Source organism: Lepidochelys olivacea, assembly GCF_965140295.1.
Source record: "Lepidochelys olivacea isolate rLepOli2 genome assembly, chromosome: 10".
Lineage (NCBI taxonomy): Eukaryota > Metazoa > Chordata > Testudines > Cheloniidae > Lepidochelys > Lepidochelys olivacea.
Window position 1 is genome coordinate 4,786,867 of NC_140420.1, and position 24,840 is coordinate 4,811,706.

A 24,840-nucleotide genomic window follows, 5' to 3' on the forward strand; every position below is an offset into this window, starting at 1 on the left:
AAGAAAGATGTGATTGTGGACCACATAGTAGTGAAATCCTTTAGCATTAACTCTTATTAAGCTAGAGCCTCCGGTGGTAATTTTTGAACATACTATCTAGAGACACTGGAGATAGCTTGGAATCACTACAGGTTTCTGTTGTGATTCTCATAAGAGATCATAATCAGTTGAGAAAATGAAGATCTCGAAAATTACTTAAACCATAATCTGAGAATCCTAAAATTCCTTAAATGTGTACGGATGTTCTGAGCTTCCATATAGGAAGTACTGTATTTATCTTCCTCTGCTACTCTTCATAGTGCTACTTGCATCCCTATCATGTTAATTTTCATATGATGTCATGATGATGATATTTAGTAGTTGCCTTGGGAAATTTTATTTCATTTTGGAGAAATAAACTAACTGCTCATTTCAAAGAGCTCTCGAAAGCTTACCTAATCGTCTATAATTAACAGAAACAATCAGTGAATTTAGTGTCTGACATCCTGAAAGTAAGGTGAATTAGATGTTGACAAAGACCTGCCACAAAAGACCAGGCAAAACTCCTACTGCCGTCAGTCTCACCTTAACTATCAAACAAAATGTCTTTAAAAACTCATATGAGCTGTCAAAGGAAAAGTAATATATAAATATATAATATCTGGAAAAAGGAAAGTGAGAGAGATTTCCAATGACTACGAAAGATATAATGGTGGTGGTGCAGGATAAAACAACTAAAAGCTCTCACAAAGTATCAATTGTTGTGAGTTGTAAGAAGATGATGTCTCCAGACTTTACAGGTCTGACTTCTGAAAAATGCTGACAATTATTCTATTATTTGTACATATAATATGTCTTATTATGTATTAGACATCTTGATGGCTCTTTATATAAAAAGAGGGAATCTGATACCGCTTTGCAAAGTATCAATAAATGCCTCAGGGAGCTGCCCTGGAATTGAAACACTGAAATTACAAAAGGCATTCAGGCAGGCTAACAAAGCCTTTAGAGCCCAACACTGGCACACTCCCAGTACTGGGAGTCTTGGGTGCTCAGTATTTCCCAGGAGTGGGCCCTTTACAATCAAAATTTGAATCTTGAAAATAATTACATTGTTGTTAATTTCAAAACGCTAGTAAATAAATAAATAAATAAATTGAGGATGAGAAAAAAGTGTGTTCTAGCACTGAACATCCCTTAGAAATCCTTTTTCATACTGCCAGAAGTAGAACATGCTGCTGCAGAATAAGCCTAAGGAAATAGGGCCTTCATTTTTTAAAAATAATATGTATTTAATAATAACTTCAAATTAAGGCCACAACTCTAGAAACACTTTACGCATCTGAGTAACTTTATGTATGTGAGCAATCCCATTAAGTTCAATGGGACTACCTATGTAGGAAAAGCCGTGTGGGTATTTGCAAGGTCAGGGCCTAAGAGAGTCATTCAGTACTAAAACCCCAAAATATCTGTGGGAAATGTGGATGGAAAATGAAATTAATGACTATGTATACAAACATGGACAGTAAGAAAACTGTTAGTTGAGAAGCCCTGAAATGCATTTAAAACTTTTACAGAAGAGAGGTGCTGTTTACCAAACTTCTTCATGTCAAAATAAATTTCTTAATAGAAGTAATTTTCTTTAACAATTTCAGTATGAATAGTTCAAAGTGATTTGTTTTGATTTTTAGATTTAAATTCGTTTTCTCAAATTACAGATAAAGAATGGCCTACTCCATTTCAACCCAGAACTTTGTTGCGCTTTCAGATCTGCATCCAAATCTGGCTCGCCCTGTAAGTCTCAGCAACGTCGCACTTTTGTTCTCAAATGAAATTGTATCTGACTATATTATATTACTGCAAAATTATGTAATTGACATGTATTTAGAAACTCAGAGTGTCAGTATAATTATTAGATATAAAGTACTGTACCTTCTTTGTGTACACACCAGGAAAATGAAAATTGCTGCTGTTCTTATCGGTAGTGTGAGTATAGATATTGACTGGGCAATTCATTATCTGGAAGTATCAGAGACCTCTTTGTATCGTTTTAAATGAATGGTGAATTAGTGATTACACATACAGAGACAACACTATGTAGTCACAACACATCAGGGATGTGTGATATTCTCTGGCTAAAAGTTATGGACACAGGGCCTGATCCTGCAACGTCTGCTCAAATAAGTAGTCCCACTGGGCAAATTCTGAAGTCCTTATTTATTCAGACAAAACTCTCACTGACATCAGTGGGAGTAAAGATTTCAAGATTATATACCCAATGGGTTTGTTTATTATTATTTCTTAATTATTTAAAACAAAAAATGGTCTAGACACTTAATAGATTATAAGAAGATAAGGACTCAGCCTCAGAATACATTAAGATACCATACAGAAAAAGGAAGGGGAATGAGGTGCAACAAAAAGCAGTTTCACTAAGCAGTGAAATTTAGTACGGCTTGTTAGTTCTATGATCCGTGTTTAGATTTATTAATGTATATATCTATATTATATTTTCTATCATTTAACTGTTAACACTTTGAGTGAGGACCAAGACTACTGTATTCATGAGAGTAAAGCTTGCAAGATTAGGCCTATGATATATACACTAGCATAACTGTCCTTTGCATTTTAGCTCATTGACTTTGTATTCTCAAAATAGGAAATCCCAATGCATATATTTAATTTTCATTCTTTGCTTTTCAAGTTTAGATTTTAATATTCTGGGCTATATTGAAACAGAGTTGAAAACACATGGAATTTTCCAAGTACTTTTCCTGTTGCCACAGCTTTTCTATGGGAGAGGACAATTTAGTCTGGTGTTCTTGTCTATTTTAAATAATGAAAGCTGGGTAATCACAAAAGGAACTGAACCAGATGAGATTTTTTTACACACACCTCGGTACTTTGTGCTGACATTTTTCAACTTTTCATAAATTCTTCCTGTCCCAGCAAAATGCATTCAAGTCTTTGTCATTTGTCATCACTCACAAATAAATTGATCCACCAGTTCAGTTAAAATATATTCTTTTAAAAGCAAAATTGTAACTTTTGAGCGCAGCAAATTGTTTTCATCTGAGAAACATCCGATTACTACAAATTAAACCTGACTCTATAATTAGCTTTTGATGGGCAGATAATTTAAAAAATAATAAATCTATCAATACATGTTTAACATGTTAAACTAATGAGTACGTATTTTAATTAGTTAAAATTAGTTTTTAGTTTACTGTAGTGTAATTTTATTTTGTTAGGAAAGGCTGAAATTAATTATACTTCAGGTTAAAGTTTTTAAGAAGACATTAAATCACTTGTTCAGATTCCAAGAACTAACTCCCTGTTACCAGCAATGACATACAGGATGTGTTGCAAGCTCATTTAATTGCCATCCAGCCTGGCTTAAAAAAACTAAACTATGTTATGTGGATTGATAGAAAATGCTTTATGAAAGAAAGTGCTGAAGACCTCAAGGAAGTTACACTGTATTAAACACATGCTTTTAATGAAATCCTTTAAATAACTATAGGATAGGACAGTTACCGTGCTCCACCTAGTGATTGAAAGTAAACTATAAACATGGGCTTAGGTTCTGAGCAGACCTACCCTGTGTACTTCCAGAAAAATAGGTGACTAGCATGAGGTTGTAAATTAGTGCAGAATTCAACCTATATTGACCACTAAATTGTTACATTTGCAAATACCAATTAACTGGGTCGTATATTCCATTTGTTGTTGGAACAACAAAATTGCAGGACATCCATTGAATGTAAGTGCAAGCGCTATGCAGAGATGTTGTCCATTCCAAAATGCAAATATAAATGATACATGCTCTGTGACCACTGGAATGGTCCTAGAGATCTAATGGCAGTGTGTCAACTAGTGGGAACTAAACTGGTGATGCTAAGATTGCAGAAGCGGTAGGCAGCTTGACATTCTTCACTTTTTAGGCCCTTCACACCCTATCCTCTTCAATTTACCACCTCTCATCCACTATTGAGATGCTGACTCCTGGCTCCGGTCAGCCCACAATGCCAGGCTCCATTGCCCACTTGTTAAATTTTTCAAACAACCACCTTTGTGCTTTTTCCCATGCTGTCTTTCACCCTTGGTAGGCAGTCTGCATAACCATCTGCAAAGCTACCTCATAATCCTGCTTCCAAAACCTCCTTTTCTGTGATGCCCACAAAAAACTTGACCATGGTTAGGCTGCTTGTGTGCTAATACCACGGCTTACCATGCTGACCAATGTGGATTCTTTCCTTGTATACTCCCCATTTGCCTGTATCTATCCGTTGTCTTTTTTTATACTTGGATTGTAAATGCTTTAGGGCAGGGACCATTTTTTGTGTTTGTACAGCACCTAGCACAAGTGGGATCCTGGTCAATGACTGCTACAGTAATATAAATAATAACAATGAGGCTGAAAGCCACAGGGTCTCTCTCCATTGTGAATTTAAGCAGATCTTGGCTCAGTACACTTTGGGGAGCCACGTACCATGCCCACAACATAGTCCATCTATCCCTGCCTATCTGAGGGGAAGACTGCCAAAATTATAGACATTTTTAGGTAACCTTTTTTCTTCCCACAGCTTTTTACCCAGGCAAATGTTTCGGCCTCTTTTACCATTTTGTACTAGTTTCTACTTTTTTTTCTTATAAAACCTGAATGTTTCTGCTTAAGCCATTAGTTGATATGGCACCGTGGAATAAATACATTAAAATGGTTATCAGTCAATAATACTGTATGTTTATTATCATCAGAGCATAACAAGTCCATGAAATCTAATTTATCATATGCACCTGTGTTTAATATTTGTATTCTATAATGTTTTTTGTTTTTCAGAGTATAATCGGTGTAGTTATTGGGAAAACAGATGTCAAAGGTTTTCCAGACCGAAAAAGTAGAGTTCTTTTTTTTAATTTTAGTTTCTCATGTGGTGTAACTTTGGCTTGTATGAGTAAAACGAAAAATATTTAGTTTTCTTTGTGTTTAAAAAAATAGAAAAGATCAAGCTTATTTTTTCGGAGACAGAAGGAACAGCATTAAATTGGCAAAAGTCTCATCAGTTTTGTTTTCCAAAACCCCAAAGCAGAGGTGCTTGAGATCCATAGTTCCTAACCCCACCTCAGGGCATGGGGGGGGGATGATGCCAATTTTGGCCCCTTTCTAATTGAGAACATTCCAGAAATGTTGCTGTTTTTTATGTTAATTCTTTGTCTTAATAGAAGCGTCAAGGATGTATTTGAAGAGTGAAGCAAATAGGGCTGTTTGGATCTCAATGGCACAGATTCATAGACTGTATATCTTTTAAATTGTATGAAAACAGTATTTTGTATGTAATTTATTGGAATTGAAAGGTACCAAACTGACAGCCCTGAAGAGTGAGGTTGTCTGTTTATCCAGAGAACAGGTATGGCACAGATATTGTTAGGAAATGCCTTCAGGGAGAGAGGATACTTCAGTCTCCCTGACATTCAATGCTCAGTCCTGCTGCTGGCACTCCCAAGGAGAAGAATCCTCTCTAGGAAAGTATCTGCATAACTTTTAAATTCAGTGGTTCACAATACATACTAAGATATGTGTTCATGTAATTGTAATCAGAATTGTTCTTGCTGTGTGTGGATCACCATACAGTTTTTATTGAAAACTTACAAATAACAAATGTTACAGTGCAGCATGATCCAAAGACAGCTTCATGGATGGGATTCTGTATTCAGCAAAGAAATTGCAGCCCGGCAGGAGGAGGGAGTGAAGGTGGCTTTTTGTCATCTTTGCTCCCTCCTGATACTTGACTGTTCCAAGCGCTGGAGAGGCCCCTGGTATAACTAAGTTACGGTGGCTTCTCCAGACTACCCTATTGGCTGCATTGCTGCCTGGAATCTCTGCAGAGCTTTGACTCTGCCCTGCAATGAGTCCCTTCTGTCCCCAGGCATGTGGGTCTTTGCAAGGGTTTGCGAACAGGTCCTCCAGAGGCAGCCTTAAGGCTGTTTGCCTGCCCTGGGGGAATCAGTGCTCCAGCCCATTTGAGCAGTGTAAAGGGGTTGGAGCAGAGGTGAGGATCTCAACCCATGAGCTTTTTTTGCCTCATAGCTACACTTCTTCATGCCAGTTTTATTCCTGGGGAGGTTGCTGTAAGCCAAATTCTCTTATCTGTTGGCTGCTGTGGAGCTATACCAAAGAGAAGTTAGCTCAATATGTTCTCTGTTTAGTGTTGCTTTATCATTTTGCACTGCTATATATTTTTATAGTTGACTGATCTTAAATCTTTCTCTGATGTACACATTACATTTTTGGTGCATATCTACTGAATTACACTCCTAAATGTGATGTTACAGAATATAATACTCCATTAAAAGTTGGATGACAAGTGCTTTGCCAAAGTAGTGTGGGGAGACTTGCACAGCATCTGTTTGAACCATAGTATTTATTGGTGCCAGACAGCTCCCATTCATGAACACCAAATTTCATAATTAAAAAATCTGCTGACCTCTAGTGGTATTTACCAAATTTCTGTACACTAACTTATTTAACACTTTAAATAAAAGTTATGGCAAAATCTGGTCAAGTATAATAATACTAATATCAGATTAAATTGACATGTTTTGATGCATATTTGACATTAAAAGCATTGTTTCTCTTTTTAGACATTGGATCTGAGAGATACACTTTCAGTTTTACCATTCGAGATTCACCAGCTTACTTTATAAATGTAAATTCTTGGGGCAGAGAGGAGTATGTTAGGTCACTTTCAGAAAGTTTTAGAGTAGGTGACTGTGGTGAGTTGGAGTTTACTCCTAACATATTTCTGTTTGAATATTTTTTTTCCTGTAAATCAGTGTTATGCATTTGCGGTTTTACTATATTTTCCTCTGATGATTATGAGAACAATTTAATTGGAAACAAATTGTTCAGTTATATAAGTATAGAGGAAGAGGGAGTAAACCTTTTAGAATTTAAAGTCAAAGCTACAACAGTTGTCAACAGTGCCCCTCCCACAGATATAAACACTGAATATTGCCACTCAGAACCCATCCATAGTTAATGGATCCACATTTTAATATTGTGCTCAATTATTATTAATCATTAAAAGTGAATTGTGTGTTAAGATAAATTTAGCATTTTTGCTTACTTCTTTATGACAGTTATAATTTTTTAAATGACTAGACACAACCCCTCCCCTCCACCAAAAAAATCCCCAACACAATCCGCTAAAAAAATCCCTACAGCTGTTGATTTATTTGTCCTGTGCCAACGTCTCTTGAAATCAGTAGAAAGAGTCCCATTGTGTTCAGTGGTCTTTGGATCAGGCCTACAGGGTGAAAAAAAGCCTGCACAAGGACTGTGCACCACTTTAGTTCCACATAAGCTATATTTTGAGGGCTTAAGTGAGACATAGTATATTGTCCTTGTGTGACCCCTCTGCACAGGTGAGAATTTCACTCTTAAAGCACTTTTAAATTATTTGTAATAACTGTCAATTTTTGCAATCTAACCTAGAACAAATAAATAATTGCCCAGATACATTTATCTGTACATATCTGTACTCTTCCTTTTAAAATAATTTAATATTACTTTTCAATGTTATATTTCATTTCAGTGACAATTGAAAATCCTTTAGTACAAACAAAGGAGCTAGAAAAGGAAGAAAAATTCAATCCCACAACTCCTAGGTAAATTTAAAGTAGACTTCCAGCTTCTTTTGTGGAATGATCATGATTAATATTGTCTATAATTGTCAGACTACACAGTTATTATAAGGCAATTTTCCCTTGGAAAATTGCAAGATTAATTTCATGCATCCATGCTTTCCTCCATACCCTACCACCACCGATTTAATGGCTGGGATACTTGATTGGACCTGTAAGGAGCTGGACAACTTTGTTAAAAGTGGGTGTGTACTGGGGTACTGAGTGCTCTGCTGCCCATTGGCCAGCTAGAGAGATTGGCTATTGCTTCCCCCAGTCATTTACTTAAACCATGGCCTAGGCGCTTTACAAGCCTCTTGTCTATTTTTAGCTGAACCCACCCCCTCTCCCTGTTGTCATGTTATATAGGAACTATGTTTTTAGGTTGCTCTGGGTCTAACCGATCACTGTTTAAGTGATCAGGAAGGAATTTTTTCCATCAGGGACACATTGGCTGTGGCCTGGTTTTTGTTTTTTGTTTTTGTTTTGGTCCCTTCCTTCCTCATATTGTCCAGGAGACACAATTATGTTAAATAGGTATAGAATTTAGGAATTTCATGTGAGGAACTTTATGAATGTTCATCATCACAATTTATGGCCAGTGTCCAATGTGGATAAAAGACCAAACAGCCAGCAACCAGAATATCAGAGATGTAGGATTTTGCTGGTGGATCCTAGATCTGTGGGGAAAAAAGGGAGACCTGAAGTCCCTGCAGAATGGGGTCCCTCTTTGGGACCCTCTATCCTCTTTGCAGGGGGAAAGGTGAGAGGATTCAGAAGAGCAAGTTGAATCCTTGGGGTAGGCAGTGAAAAGTATACCCTGAGAGTTGTGAGCTTTATGGTAATTGCCCTATAAAACCCACACTGGACCCACTTCACATGCCTGTTATGGGGAAACGGGGCAGATAGTGATGTTACATTTTAATAAAGTTGTGGCCTGCTGTTTAAAATGTATCCATGTGTCTGTCCTCATTCACTTGTGTGTCCTGAACAATATATAGTCATATAGTCTGCCAAACAGACTTACAAGAAAAATATATTTAGTCATGATGTGGACCTTTGGCTTTTGTAGTAATATAGTAAAGATCCTCAGTAGCTAAGCCTGACTTACATTATGTCTGCAGTAAAGTATGTTGAAGTTAATTGAATTTATTCCAAGGATGACTGTGCCTCATTGTGTTTAATTAAACACTGAATAATTTTATGGAAAGATGTTTAATCCTGTCAAAATCCATTTGCATGTCTTTAGCTGGAAGACAGTTTAGTACAATATAGCATTATTTTTTAAAAATAGTTTACATGGTGTCACCATTATTTTGGTTTCAGTTAACTTTGTGAAAGGTATCTGAAATTTTGGGATGGCACAATGAGATTAACTAGCCCTGTAAGTCCTCACTCAGACCTGAGTTTGTCACAGATGTTGAACAACTGAATCAAACCTTATCTACCCAAATTCCAGCATGGGATATCGATTGAGGGTTGTTTGTTTGAGAAGGAAAAGCAAGGATCTTTTCCTTTTCTCATATATTCTTCAGGCATTTGAATCTGTGGAGAGGGAACTCCTTTATCCTGGCTTGTGTGTGTGTGTGTGTGTGTGTGTGTTTTAGTAGTAGTTGTATTACTGGTATTTGTCCCAAAAAGTTTACAATCTAAGTACTATAGACATTGTCACTGAGCTGCTACCCTAACAGTATGTAATTTAACACTTTGTAAAGCACTTTTTAAATGTTTCATTACATGGAGTATATATATCACAAAATAAAAACTACTTGTGAAGTGCTGAAAGAGTGCTGGATTTATGTTTTACACTGTTAATAATGCATGTTGACTTCTTGGTAGTAAATATCTATGAAGCGTAACATAATCATGTCATTTTTCCTGAGGACGAAGAACTGACATGTTGTTATCAAGATGTAACAATTTGCATTTCCTAACCTTTTATCATCCTCAGTAATAATCCTATCAAAAAAAAATCAGCTGACATAGTTCGCTATGAACTGATGTAACTTTTCACAGGATAGTGTACTGGTGATGTGTGAAACACTTTTTATGTATTCAATTTAGCTGCTACAAATTATTGCTCAGTGAGACCCATTCAGTGGTCAAAATTTGTTGCTGCTATGAAGTGGACACCAAGCTGCTTTCCCTGTTGCATCTACCTGTAAAGGATCCTCACGATTACTATTCTCTGGGTGACATTGTTGCAAATGGGCAAAGCCTTGATGGAAGAATCATTAATGTGCTTGCCGCAGTGAAGTCGGTAAGTTAGAAGTACTACAATAAAATGAAGAGGGTTTTTTTTTTTTTCTGCTGAAGCCCTGATTGATGTCAGTGTAGATTTAGATTTACAGGGTCATGGCTGCCTGAAGCAATTATTTTCTTTTGTCTTGGTCTGCAATCATATGGATTGAGTTAATACAAAGTAAGGGTAACAAGTGACATTATTTTTTAATATTCATAAGAAAATGAAACAAGGATTGATGTATATAATATGTTGCTTTATCTGATACAAAAATACAAGGGGATAACTTATTTCAGTGTTCATATCATACATACAAGTCCACTTTTATAAAGTAAAAATTAGAGTGTAAAATTAGTTAATAAATGTAATATTTAAGTTTTGGGATGCTAGGACTTCTTTGGGTTGTGTAAAGCTCTAATTGCAGGCACACACCAGCACATACTGTCGCTTAAAAGATCTACGTTGCAAATATAATATCAAGAGGTTTGAGAACACAAGGTATACCTGCATATTTGAGATCACAAAAGCGCCCCAGATATGTTCAGGAATTTATTGCAACTACTGTACTGATGGTCTGTCTATGAACACCAATCCTGCTTTTCTGAAATACATTCAAGTGTATATGCTAGGCCAAATCCTGGTACTTTCAGTAAGTAGGTTTTGTATAGGTGATTTCAGTGAAGATTTATGAGAATGGAAACCTTCCAAATCACACACTTTTTTGGGATCATCTCAGCACATGCATAGAAGATATGCATATCTGGAAATCAACATTTCTTTCAAAGTAAACCAGAGTGTTCATGGATACCTTCACATATATAACTCATTCAGTTTTTATGAAATAAAACTGGGGGTTTTCTCTGGGGGTTAAAGACAACACTGTCAAACTCTGCTTCTTCACAGAACACAGAGTCAACCTGTGAAACTTGTTGCCAGGGGATGTTGTGAAGGCCAAACTATAACTGGGTTCAAAAAAGAATTAGATAAGTTCATGGAGGGTAGGCTATCAGTGGCTATTAGCTAAGACAGTCAGGGATGCAAACTCATTCTGTATTCTTGCCTGTTGTCATTTTTTATATATTTTAATCATTTTGACTCTTCCTTTCTAGCTTGATTCTTTTTAATTCTTCTATATATTTTAGGTGAATAGTAATATTTTTCTTTTCAAGGTTGGAGAGCCAAAGTACTTTACCACTTCAGACAAAAGGAAAGGTCAGAGGTGTGAAGTAAAGCTGTATGATGAAACAGAGTTGTCCTTTGCAATGATCTGGTAAATTATGTACTAAATCATTATTCAAATACACAAATTAAAGCCTGGGTAGATACAGAGAGAATAAATTGAATGTAGCAAATACTGCCATAATCTTGTAGTTAGTTAATTGAAATACATTATTAATTGGGTGGCCACTCTGATGAGGCAGCAGTATTTATTACATGGCAGCAGTATCCATTAAACAATATTACATATAAAGGATATCTGATCGTGACCTTGGATAGGTTATCAATTTCTAGGAGTTATTGACAAACTTACAGCTCAAGAGTGTCAGAGTGAAGCTGAGCTACAAATAAATTATGAAAGGTCATCAGTGGTATGGAATAATAAAGAAACTGTTGCCAATCAGACCAATAGACATTTTATTTATGCAAAGAGATGTACTGTTTGCCCCCAAACATAGGTCTACCTTTGCATGAATGTACTTATACGTGCCTATCATCACATTCACAGGTAAACTGTTTTATAATTAAATCTCCTAGCAAATATCAAGTAAACATACTATTAGATATGCATTTATACAGCACTTGCCATTTAAAAATAGCTGTAAGTGCAGTGCATTCCCTCCACAAACCAAACAGTTAAAAAGGGAATATAAAAGATGATAAAAGACTAAAGCAGAGTTAATAATGGGAAGTAGACTTAGGGTAAAATGGGATTAAAATGAAAACAAGCACTTAGAGATAACATAGGAAAGTTTTGTAGTTCCTTGGTGGGCTACATTTTCAAAATGTGCCCATAATTGTGTTTGCATAACCATTTGGGTGTACAGGTGATATAATTTGTACACCCAAAAGCATTTGTGCTTGTGCACATGGCATACAAATACAGGTTGTATAAACCCAGTAGTTTGCATATACAAATAATGGTATGCACACAGAAGTGTTCATGTACAATTAAAGGCTGGATTGGGGTCATTCTGACCATTTTAACCTATAATTAGATCTTTGTTTAATATTTTGGGGAAGGATGAGGGGAATTAATGCTCCTTAATGGCATAAAGGCTTACACCTACTATTTTTCATGTTTTGTCACCCATGTTCCCAATGCTTTCGCTATTAAATAAACAGAGATTTTTTTTATTTAGTTGGGATAATGAATCTATCCAGCTTGCACAAAGTTGGATGCCACGAGAAACAGGTATCCCTTTTCTATGTTTTTGTGAAAGATTTCTGCTGCTGTTTTTTATCTTTAGTGTGATACTTATTTAAAATAACAAAGAATTATGTTTTTGTGCACAGTAATATTTGCATCAGAGCTGAGAATAAATTTTGACAAATTTAGGAACTGCATGACTGCAACTGTTATATCAAAAACCATTTTTACAACTAATCCAGGTAAGAGATTTTTAAAGCCCACATATTGTAGATAAATACTTCAAGTGAAAGTGTTAACCTTTTGGTTCAAATTTAGCTTGCATGAGAATTTAAAACAAATTTTGAAGGTTTAGCTGAAGAAAAATGTCACCACATACAATCGCTAATTTCTATCTCTCTCACCTATTGATGGTTTTTCTAGAACACCTAGTATTGTAGTATTTAGCACAACTGTCCAATCAGTAGTTAAAACTTAGCTGAGTCTCCTATTAAGCATTGTGACATGAATATTTTTTTTCTTCCTTTATTGGGTACGAAATGCAAACCCAGTAAAAATAACTTTTAGGATAATAGGTAGAGTTCATGGGTCAAATTCAGCCCTCAGATTCTCACATTCATTGCTCACTGAAATCAGAGATGCATGTGAGCATATGAGTGCAGAATTTGGCCCAGTGTATTCATAATTTATCTGTTTTCATATTACATATGAAAATTTAATTTTAACTAAGAAAAGAATGGCCTGATCTAACACTAGCTGCCCACACAGTGAGTCATCTTCACCAGTTGGAAGCATTCTCTAAGGCTTTGTATCTCCTGTAAATAACATTGCACTTGTTTTGTAAAATTAACAGTTGCATCGTTTCTGAGGGCCAGATGTTCTCATTCCATTGTGTGAGTAGGGTGGAAGGAGTGAACGTGTGAAGATCTGAGCTGAGTCAGTGTCTGTGCAGGAGAACGTCAGATCAGCAGCAGGGCTCCCAGTTAGTTCACTCGAGTCTGTGGAAGACCCTTGTGTGAACATCATATGTTGGGGACTCTAGATTTTGGGGAGTGGAGAGAGGACAAAGTCAGACAAGAGCTGCTAAACACCGTTTACTTCCTATTGAATGTGCCCCACAGTCTCTGGACATTTGGCACATATATAGATGCTTAGTTCCTTCACTGTGACAGGAACTCCATAAAGAGGTGTAGCTATGGCAGGAGAGAGAATGGCAGTACAACCTTGGAGCTGCTCCTGATGCCAGGGAAAAGTGGGGTGCCTGGATGGTGCACAGGGGAATCTCTGTTGGGCAGATCTGCGTGGAAGGGTTGGGCCTGTTTTACTTTGACTCCCTGGCCTAAGTGGTCCTCCCACTCCTCCTAGGCCTTTGTCCTTGTGTTAGTGAGATAATATGGCATTGGTACTGCAGCATTGTGCTCGTATTTTTAAGAGTATTTTTCCCCTCTTGCAGGAAGGGGCAATCAGGTGCCGAGTGAACAATAATTTCTGGTTTCTCTGCTGCACCTCCATCTACGCTTCCTTTGTGCATCCCATATATGTATTAATGGTTGGAGAATGAAAGAGAGAAGCATTGCTTTGCTCACTGCAGACTGATGTGGCCTTGCTGCTACCAGAATAAAAATAGCAATAATTTCAGAATTCAGACATTGTGCTTGTCATTTTTTGCAGGGAACATTTATTCATAGCTAATTTTTATTTTATATTTTCAAGACACACCAGAAGCGAATATTCTTTTCAACTTCATAAAAGAGAGTGCAGCAACGGGAGCTTTGGATGATATAACTGAGGCTCAGTTAAAAGAATCCATAAATTGTAAGCATTCCTCCAGATATTCCTTTGATTTAATGTAACTCGGTTGTGTAGTACTGTCATTTGCTTTTTGGGCCTGTTCCTGAAGCTTTTTTATAGCGGTAAAACTTACTGACTTCAATGGAAAATTTCACCTGTTTAAGACTTTCAGGACCTGACCATTACTGAGCTGTTTTACAAATTGTTTGACAATGTTGTGTACCTCAAATGTGGTTGGCTATGCTTACTTGCAAACAGTTTGACGGTACTATTCTTGGAAATGCACTGGCCTTGCGGCAAGAGACCTAAACGGAATAAATAAGAAAAAGAAAGGGCAAACTATTGCATATAAAATACCTATTTATTAATTTATTTAGAAAAGGAAGCTCACAATAAATTAAAACAGGACAAATTTTTATTTGAAAATGTTTTAGAGTAAAACTTATCTTCTCTGGGTTGGAGCTCTTACTTCTGAGACATTCAATAAAGAAAATACCTAACTTTTTTTTATATTAATTATGAGCTTGATCCAAAACCCTTAAGGTCAATGGGAGTCTCTGTTGATTTCAAATGTGCTTTAGATCAGGCCCAATATTCCTTTTTGAACTTAATCCTTTTTTTATTATTATTATTTAGTGGTGTTTTCTTGGACATATTTAACATTTTTCTTTCAACTTTAGTGCAGACTATAGTTGACATTTATACTGTGGAGCAGTTAAAGGTAAAAGCTTTGCAGAATGAGGGAAAGCCTGAACCAGTCTATGGTATTATTTACGCTTATATTTCTACATTGAACATTGACACAGATTCATCTAAAATTATACGAAACAGGTGGTAAGCAACTGTTTATATTTTAAATTTATATAAAAAGACCTTTGCCCTCCTCTCCTTTACCCCAACACAACTGAGATCAAACAATGTTTAGCCTAGTTTCAGGAAAGTAAAATGAAACTGCTCTGCGGGGGACGGGGGGGGGGAATCGGGTCTCGTTAGAATGGAGGGTTTCAGATGTAGTAGTTTGTCAGAGATTATTAGAGATAGGGCCTGCCCTCTCTAGCCTTTGGGGGGAGAGAGGAGAGTAAGGGCCAGTTTCACTCTATATGAGTGTAAAAGATGAAGGACTCTGGCTGGAAGGAAGAGTCCATTGGAGGGGTGGGCTTGGAGGAAGGTCAGGGGGTCTAGGGAACAATTTCAGATTGACAATAAATAACTGTATACCTGTTGTAGTTGATACTTTGTCTTTTCCTGTTCCTTGCAGTTCAGGGTGTCACTATGTGGTCAATGAAATGTCAAACACATGCACTTTCTGCAGTGACATCTCTTCAGATGCTAAGTCTGTTTTTACCAGTTTTGATTTACTAGTTGATCTTACAGATCACACAGGCACTCTACGTTCATGTTACCTCTCAGATGTTGTAGCTGAGGAAACATTAAGCTGCACGGTAAATAATAGAAATCAGTTTCCCCTGCTTGATCTGATCTAATAGTGTGAAGTTCCAGCTGTGTGAAGCAAGCCAAAAATTACTACTGTTGCTATATTATGTTTGTACTCCTTACCCAGTAGAACCTCGGAGTTACGAACACCTCAGGAAAGGTTTGTAACTGAACAAAACGTTATGATGGTTCTTTCAAACATTTATAACTGAACATTAACTTAAACAGCTTTGAAACTTTACTATGCAGAAGAAAAATGCTGTTTTCCCTTTATTTTTTAGTAGTTTACATGTAACACAGTGCTGTACTGTATTAGTTTGTTTGTTTGTTTGGTTGGTTTTTTTTAAATCTCTGCTGCCTGATTGTGTACTTCTGATTCCAAATAATGTGTGTGGTTGAATGGTCAGTTTTAGCTCTGGTTCATAACTCTGAGATTCTACTGTATAGCTACTGCACCTGTCAAAGACTAGGAACTAACAAGTGCCTAGAAAGAAGGAATCATGTTTAAATTTATTTAAGAATTTATAACGGTGCCCATTCTCTTAAAACCTTACTTTGATTAAAAGAGATTCAACAGAAAATCCCTATTTTTTCATTTTAAAAATTACACTTTCCTGGAGACATAATTGATATTTCCATTAATCTGCCTCCCTGAACACTAAGCGGTTTATTCTAGTCAATATGTGTACGTATTTATAAAACATGCATCTCTGTGATATTTGATAGCTTTACAGGTTTATTAAAATGAACAACTTATCTCTCTTTCCATCCACCAGTTGGTGGGAAGCGTTTGTTTGCTCATTTTTTTTGGTGAGGTACGATTGTTGGAACATTAGACTGAAGAAATGAGTTTTACATTTTCCTTTGAGGACATTAGGTTTGTGGTCATTCTAATATCTTCTGAAAGTGATTTTCACTCACATGTATATTTTTATGTGTTTCAGAAATAAGTGTGTTGTTTGATCATTTCAATAGGTCCATGAGTTCCTCACTCTGACAGAAGAGCAGAAGACAGCATTAAAATGGCACCTTCTTCTGGAACGAAGCAAAATTTATTTTAAAGTAAGTATGTAGTGTTTTCACTAAACAAGTAAACCAATTGTTAGTGTCAGTTAGAGAGAGGATTTTTTTAATTAAAATAAAATGATGAAAAACAGTTATAAGACAGTCACCTGGTATACGTGTTGACCGTTAAACAGTGTATGAATTTATATACAAATAATTGTTTTAATTATTACAAGAAAATAAATGTCCTCACTATTGGGTTTTGACAGCAGGATGGCTATTTCTGTAGGCCTTACTCAGGCAAAATCTGAGTGAGGCCTGCAGAATCTGGCCATTACTGACTAGGGCCCTGGTCTTGTAAAGAGTTATGCATGTGCTTAACTGTAAACATATTAGTACCATTGACTTAATTAGGACTACTCATGTGCATAAGCTCAAGCATGTGTATGTTTGTAGGATCAGGGACCAAGTTACATATTTGATTATATCGTACAGTGTCCAGGATTGCGTAAATATTACCTTTCATATTTAATTATGTAAATTAAAACGTTTTTTAAAACAACAATATGGCTTTGCCTTTGGGGAAGGGAATATGATAGTATCTAGAGTCTCTAGCTATCTTGGGAATGGCAACAGTAATACAGACCCACGCGGCCGGAGAAGTGAATTGTTAAAACATTTTCTGCTTTGATGCAACATTCCTGATTTTTTTTAAATCATACACTTTACTGTGCACTGTACAGTACTCCCTTTTTTATAAAATTGCCTCTTATAGAGCTACTGTAATCTGGCTTCAAACTTTTCTTTAACATTCCTTAAACACAACTCTTTATAACATATACCCCTCCTTAGCCCACGCAGTCTCTGGTTCCCATAAAACGGAAGCATTTATCTTTGACATTCATAGGCATATAAGCAAGATGCTTCATTTAGACGTGAGATATTGTATATAACTTTGAAAACAAGAAGTTTTGAAATGTTTTGCAGAAAAAATACAATTCTTTATTTTTACAGTTGGTTTTGTCACCCAGTTTGAGAACCGGATTGAGAGTGAACTTGCTTTCATGCAAACTAGCAGATCCTGTAGAGGCTAGTCAGAGCTTGTCAGGAAAAGGAAGAAAACAACATTGTTTGGCTTTTTAACAGCTGGAAGGATCTAAAAAGGTTGTACTGCGTTGAAACGACATTATTATAAAAAAAGATGTTTGAATCAATACTTGTATTTTGTTAAATGTATTTAGATTGGTAAAAGAGAAACAGGTTTACTACTGAACTTTACAAATGGGCCTATATCATCTTGATATTTCTGTTTTATATTATTCTACTTAAAAAAGCTGATTTAGGGGTCATTTTAGGAAAAATCTGTCTGCCATCTAGATGCACTTTCTGTTGAATTAAGCCCCTTAAGTAGAGAGGGAAACCATTTTCATTCAGTTTATAATACATTTTGAAAAATGCTCAAAGGAATAATAAACAGTTGTTTAATCTAAGCTGCAAACATGTTTTTATTACAATATACCCCATAGGAAAGAAATTCTAAAACCATAATTCTTGATTTATTGCAGTAGATATGATCTGTGATCTTGTATAGCATGGGAGAGTAGTGATCACAATGCAGTAAAAACAGAATTCTGTCTAGCCAAAAATGATCTTCTGTGACTGATGGCCCACTGAAGTTCTGTTTTTTCTAGCCAAAGAGGATAATCACTCCTTTTTGGGAAAAATCCCTGTAATTCTAAACTATAAAACACAATAGACCAGTGGTTCTCAACTAGGGGTACATATAGAGGTCTTCCAGGGGGTACATGAACTCATCTAGATATTTGCCTAGTTTTATAATAGTCTACATAAAAAGCACTAGCGAAGTCAGTACAAACAAATTTCATACGATGACTTGTTTATACTGCTCTATAGACTATACACTGAAGTGTAAGTACAATATTTATATTCCAATTGATTTATTTTATAATTACATGGTGTGACAAAGTTCCTGCTCTGCCTTGGTGGGTCTTGCGCTTATTGGCAGATTTGCTCACCTTGGAGCTTCACAGCAGCCCTCAGCTTGGCTGTTTTTCTGAATTCACAGTCCAGGTCGACGACTCCTGTGTCTGACCAGGAGTTGGGAGGTTTGCGGGGGAACCCAGGCCCGCCCTCTCCTCCGGGTTCCAGCCCAGGGCCCTGTGGAATGCAGCTATCTAGAGTGCCTCCTGGAACAGCTGTGCGAAAGCTACAACTCCCTGGGCTACTTCCCCATGGCCTCCTCCCAACACCTTCTTTATCCTCACCACAGGACCTTCCTCCTGGTGTCTGATAATGCTTGTACACCTCAGTCCTCCAACAGTCCACACTCTCAGCTCCTCGTGCCTCTTGCTCCCAGCTCCTCGCACGCACCACAAACTGAAGTGAGCTCCTTTTTAAAACCCAGGTGCCCTGATTAGCCTGCCTTAATTGATTCTAGCAGCTTCTTGATTGGCTGCAGGGGTTCTAATCAGCCTGTCTTAATTGTCTCCAGAAGGTTCCTGATAGTTCTGGAACCTTCCTTGTTAGGGAAGGTGCGCGCCAAGCTTTTCTGCCGTGACTACACTCGGGGCACCAGCCGACGGCGAAATGCGGCGATAGAGCAGCTGGAACGGGAGGTCTTAGAGATGGAGAGGCGCCTGGCCGCCGATCCCGAGGACCCGTCCCTCTGCGGAGCGTGCCGGGAGAAGCGGGAGGAGCTCCGGGCCCTTGAGGACCACCGGGCCCGAGGTGCCTTCGTTCGATCCCGCATCCGCCTCCTTCGGGAGATGGACCGCGGCTCCCGCTTCTTCTATGCCCTGGAGAAAACGAGGGGGGCCAAGAAACACGTCACCTGCCTTCTTGCGGAAGACGGCACCCCCCTCACGGGTCCGGAGGAGATGTGTGGGAGGGCCCGTGACTTCTACACAAGCCTTTTCTCCCCGGACCCGACCGATCCTGACGCTTGCGAGGTGCTCTGGGAGGAACTCCCCACGGTCAGCGTGGGCGACCGAGACCGACTAGAGCTGCCTCTCACCCTGGCCGAGTTCTCGGAAGCCCTCCGTCGCATGCCCACCAATAAATCTCCGGGCATGGACGGGCTGACCGTGGAGTTTTACCGCGCGTTCTGGGACATTCTCGGCCCAGACCTAGTCACCGTCTGGGCTGAGTCCTTGCAGAGCGGGGTCCTCCCTCTGTCATGCAGGCGAGCGGTGCTCGCTTTGCTGCCAAAGAGGGGGGACCTCCGCGATCTACGAAACTGGCGTCCCGTCTCACTCCTTAGCACGGATTACAAAATCGTAGCGAAAGCAATCTCGCTGCGGCTGGGGTCCGTGATGGCGGACGTGGTCCACCCAGACCAGACCTATACTGTCCCGGGTCGCAGCATTTTCGACAACCTCTTTCTCGTCCGAGACCTTTTGGAACTCGGGCGGAGAGATGGTCTATCGTTCGCCCTCCTGTCTCTTGATCAGGAGAAGGCGTTTGATAGAGTAGACCATGGGTACCTCCTGAGCACCCTGCGAGCGTTTGGACTCGGACCTCAGTTTGTGAGTTTTCTCCGGGTGCTGTACGCCTCCGCGGAGTGTCTGGTTAGGCTCAACTGGACCCTGACCGAACCGGTCAGCTTCGGGCGAGGGGTGCGGCAGGGGTGTCCCCTCTCAGGCCAGCTGTACGCTCTGGCGATCGAGCCTTTCCTCTGTCTCCTCCGCAGGAGGTTGACGGGGTTGGTGCTGCGGGAGCCGGAGCTGCGGCTGGTCCTGTCGGCGTACGCCGATGACGTCCTCCTCGTGGTCCAGGACCCGGGCGACTTGGCGCGAGTGGAGGCATGCCAAGCCATCTTTTCGGCAGCCTCCTCCGCCCGAGTCAACTGGGTCAAGAGCTCTGGCTGGGCGGTGGGGGGCTGGCGGCAGGTAAGCCCCCTCCCACCCGCGCTTCAGACCATCCGGTGGAGTGCCGGCCCTTTGCTCTATCTCGGCGTTTACCTTTCTGCCACGCACCCTTCTCCGCCGGAGAACTGGCAAAATTTGGAAGGCGGCGTGATTGAGCGGATCAGGAAATGGACGAGGCTACTCCGATGTCTCTCCCTTCGGGGGAGAGCACTGGTGCTTAACCAACTAGTCCTGTCCACGCTCTGGTACCGGCTCAACACCCTAGCCCCGGCCCCGGGTTTCCTGTCCCACCTCCGGAGATTGATTCTGGAGTTCTTTTGGTCAGGATTGCACTGGGCCCCTGTTGGAGTTCTCCACTTGCCCCTGAAGGAAGGAGGGCAGGGCCTGAAGTGTCTGTACACTCAGGTCCGCGTTTTCCGCCTCCAGGCCCTGCAGAGGCTCCTTTATAGTGTAGGTAGTTCGCCGTGGAGCATATTGGCGCATGCCTTTTTACGCCGCTTCCATGGGCTCCGCTATGACCGACAGCTCTTTTATCTTTGTCCGAGAGGTTTTCCGCGAGACCTCTCCGGGCTGCCGGATTTCTACCAGGACCTCCTCCGGGCCTGGAAACTGTTTTCAACGACCAGGTCCGTGGCGGCCATCGTGGGGGCAGATCTCCTCACGGAGCCCCTGCTACACAACCCCCAACTTTGTGTGCAGGCGGCGGAGTCCCGCACGGTGCGCCAGAGGTTGGTCCTGGCGGGAGTTACGAGGGTCGGGGACCTCCTGGACTACGACCGGGGGGACTGGCTGGATCCCCTGACGCTCGCTCGACGCATGGGGCTCTCCAGCCTTCGAACCCCCCGGCGCGTGCTTCAGGAGGTGGAGGCCGCTTTGACCCCCGCCGCTCGGGCTTATGTTAGCCGAGCCTTGTGCGAGGGCGCGCCCCGCCCATCCCTTACCCCAGGCCCGCCGGACCTTTCCATCGGGCCCCTACTCTGTCGATCCCAACACACCCCTCATCCTTTCACTGCGAGCCGGCTGCATGAACTGCAACCGGTCGGTTTTCAAGTTGCATCACGGAAATATCTATATACACTCACGCTCCATACCCTTCATGCCCGCACCCTGGTGTCCCGCCCCGATACAAAGTGGCGAGATCTCTTACCACCTTTGGAGGGTGAGCAACCTCGGTGGGCCAGCCTGTACTCCACCTTGGTCCCGAGGCCCGTCGGGGACATCAGTTGGCGGCTCCTTCACGGGGCTGTGAGCACGGGCGTGTTTTTGACACGTTTTACCTCTCTTCCGGAGACTTGCCCTTTTTGCAACGTGAGGGAAACCCTGGCGCACGTCTATTTAGAGTGTGCCAGATTGCAGCCTCTTTTTCGGCTCCTCACAAATATTCTTTTGCGCTTTTGGCTTCATTTTTCTCCCCACCTCTTTATCTATACACTCCCCATCCGTGGCCCCACCAAGTCGCGGGATCTCCTGGTTAGCCTCCTCCTAGCCTTGGCTAAAACAGCCATTTATAAGACCAGAGAGCGGAGGTTGGCTCATGAGGCGTCCTGCGATTGTGAGGCCGTTTTCCGACTTTCAGTACATTCACGTATCCGGGCGGAGTTCCTCTGGGCAGCGTCCACCGACTCCCTTGACACCTTCGAGGAGCGGTGGGCGCTGTCCGGGGTTCTCTGCTCGGTGACCCCGTCCGGTTCCCTCCGTCTGACCCTCTGATTGAGGGAAAGAGCGAGGGCCGCCAGTCACAGCCGTTAGTTGCTGTGAATACCATCATTACTGTCTTCTAGGAGGGGTCCTATAATACATGGGTGTACCCCCCTCCCTCCCAACCACCCACCCCGCAGCCGTGCCCATCTTGTCGGGCACTCTCAGGAGAGGGAGGGTCGGTGACCCTGGGCGCGGCACTAGGTAACTCGAGAGGGTGGAAGACCACGAGTGTCGAGGAAGCCCCCCCGCTCTAGGCCACCAGGTAACTCAGGAGGGTGGAAGACCACGAGTGTCGAGGAAGCCCCCCCGCTCTGGGCCTGGGCTAACCTGAACACCTCTCCCTCCTGAAAGCTGTTGTGTTATACCTTTTGATTGCGTTGTTTTGTTGCTAAGTTTTTTTTTTATCCTTTTGTATTCTTTGTAACTGTTATAAATAAATTTCCTTTCTGCTTCAAAAAAAAAAAACCTTCCTTGTTAGGGAAGGTGCGCGCCAAGCTTTTCTGCCGTGACTACACTCGGGGCACCAGCCGACGGCGAAATGCGGCGATAGAGCAGCTGGAACGGGAGGTCTTAGAGATGGAGAGGCGCCTGGCCGCCGATCCCGAGGACCCGTCCCTCTGCGGAGCGTGCCGGGAGAAGCGGGAGGAGCTCCGGGCCCTTGAGGACCACCGGGCCCGAGGTGCCTTCGTTCGATCCCGCATCCGCCTCCTTCGGGAGATGGACCGCGGCTCCCGCTTCTTCTATGCCCTGGAGAAAACGAGGGGGGCCAAGAAACACGTCACCTGCCTTCTTGCGGAAGACGGCACCCCCCTCACGGGTCCGGAGGAGATGTGTGGGAGGGCCCGTGACTTCTACACAAGCCTTTTCTCCCCGGACCCGACCGATCCTGACGCTTGCGAGGTGCTCTGGGAGGAACTCCCCACGGTCAGCGTGGGCGACCGAGACCGACTAGAGCTGCCTCTCACCCTGGCCGAGTTCTCGGAAGCCCTCCGTCGCATGCCCACCAATAAATCTCCGGGCATGGACGGGCTGACCGTGGAGTTTTACCGCGCGTTCTGGGACATTCTCGGCCCAGACCTAGTCACCGTCTGGGCTGAGTCCTTGCAGAGCGGGGTCCTCCCTCTGTCATGCAGGCGAGCGGTGCTCGCTTTGCTGCCAAAGAGGGGGGACCTCCGCGATCTACGAAACTGGCGTCCCGTCTCACTCCTTAGCACGGATTACAAAATCGTAGCGAAAGCAATCTCGCTGCGGCTGGGGTCCGTGATGGCGGACGTGGTCCACCCAGACCAGACCTATACTGTCCCGGGTCGCAGCATTTTCGACAACCTCTTTCTCGTCCGAGACCTTTTGGAACTCGGGCGGAGAGATGGTCTATCGTTCGCCCTCCTGTCTCTTGATCAGGAGAAGGCGTTTGATAGAGTAGACCATGGGTACCTCCTGAGCACCCTGCGAGCGTTTGGACTCGGACCTCAGTTTGTGAGTTTTCTCCGGGTGCTGTACGCCTCCGCGGAGTGTCTGGTTAGGCTCAACTGGACCCTGACCGAACCGGTCAGCTTCGGGCGAGGGGTGCGGCAGGGGTGTCCCCTCTCAGGCCAGCTGTACGCTCTGGCGATCGAGCCTTTCCTCTGTCTCCTCCGCAGGAGGTTGACGGGGTTGGTGCTGCGGGAGCCGGAGCTGCGGCTGGTCCTGTCGGCGTACGCCGATGACGTCCTCCTCGTGGTCCAGGACCCGGGCGACTTGGCGCGAGTGGAGGCATGCCAAGCCATCTTTTCGGCAGCCTCCTCCGCCCGAGTCAACTGGGTCAAGAGCTCTGGCTTGGCGGTGGGGGGCTGGCGGCAGGTAAGCCCCCTCCCACCCGCGCTTCAGACCATCCGGTGGAGTGCCGGCCCTCTGCTCTATCTCGGCGTTTATCTTTCTGCCACGCACCCTTCTCCGCCGGAGAACTGGCAAAATTTGGAAGGCGGCGTGATTGAGCGGATCAGGAAATGGACGAGGCTACTCCGATGTCTCTCCCTTCGGGGGAGAGCACTGGTGCTTAACCAACTAGTCCTGTCCACGCTCTGGTACCGGCTCAACACCCTAGCCCCGGCCCCGGGTTTCCTGTCCCACCTCCGGAGATTGATTCTGGAGTTCTTTTGGTCAGGATTGCACTGGGCCCCTGTCGGGGTTCTCCACTTGCCCCTGAAGGAAGGAGGGCAGGGCCTGAAGTGTCTGTACACTCAGGTCCGCGTTTTCCGCCTCCAGGCCCTGCAGAGGCTCCTTTATAGTGCAGGTAGTTCGCCGTGGAGCATATTGGCGCATGCCTTTTTACGCCGCTTCCATGGGCTCCGCTATGACCGACAGCTCTTTTATCTTTGTCCGAGAGGTTTTCCGCGAGACCTCTCCGGGCTGCCGGATTTCTACCAGGACCTCCTCCGGGCCTGGAAACTGTTTTCAACGACCAGGTCCGTGGCGGCCATCGTGGGGGCAGATCTCCTCACGGAGCCCCTGCTACACAACCCCCAACTTTGTGTGCAGGCGGCGGAGTCCCGCACGGTGCGCCAGAGGTTGGTCCTGGCGGGAGTTACGAGGGTCGGGGACCTCCTGGACTACGACCGGGGGGACTGGCTGGATCCCCTGACGCTCGCTCGACGCATGGGGCTCTCCAGCCTTCGCACCCCCCGGCGCGTGCTTCAGGAGGTGGAGGCCGCTCTGACCCCCGCCGCTCGGGCTTATGTTAGCCGAGCCTTGTGCGAGGGCGCGCCCCGCCC

General features: G+C 42.5%; 1 protein-coding gene across 1 annotated transcript; it reads left to right on the top strand.

The window, feature by feature from the left end:
• Nucleotides 1-1,704: 1,704 nt before the first annotated feature.
• MEIOB (meiosis specific with OB-fold) lies at nt 1,705-17,645 on the top strand (the record flags this gene model as incomplete). Its single annotated transcript, XM_084640883.1, has 13 exons — nt 1,705-1,773; nt 4,820-4,877; nt 6,622-6,753; nt 7,575-7,647; nt 9,727-9,922; nt 11,074-11,174; nt 12,265-12,317; nt 12,419-12,514; nt 13,986-14,087; nt 14,744-14,897; nt 15,322-15,505; nt 16,473-16,559; nt 17,517-17,645. 13 exons carry the CDS (start codon nt 1,705-1,707, stop codon nt 17,643-17,645), a joined length of 1,434 nt encoding a protein of 477 aa, XP_084497009.1.
• Nucleotides 17,646-24,840: the final 7,195 nt, after the last annotated feature.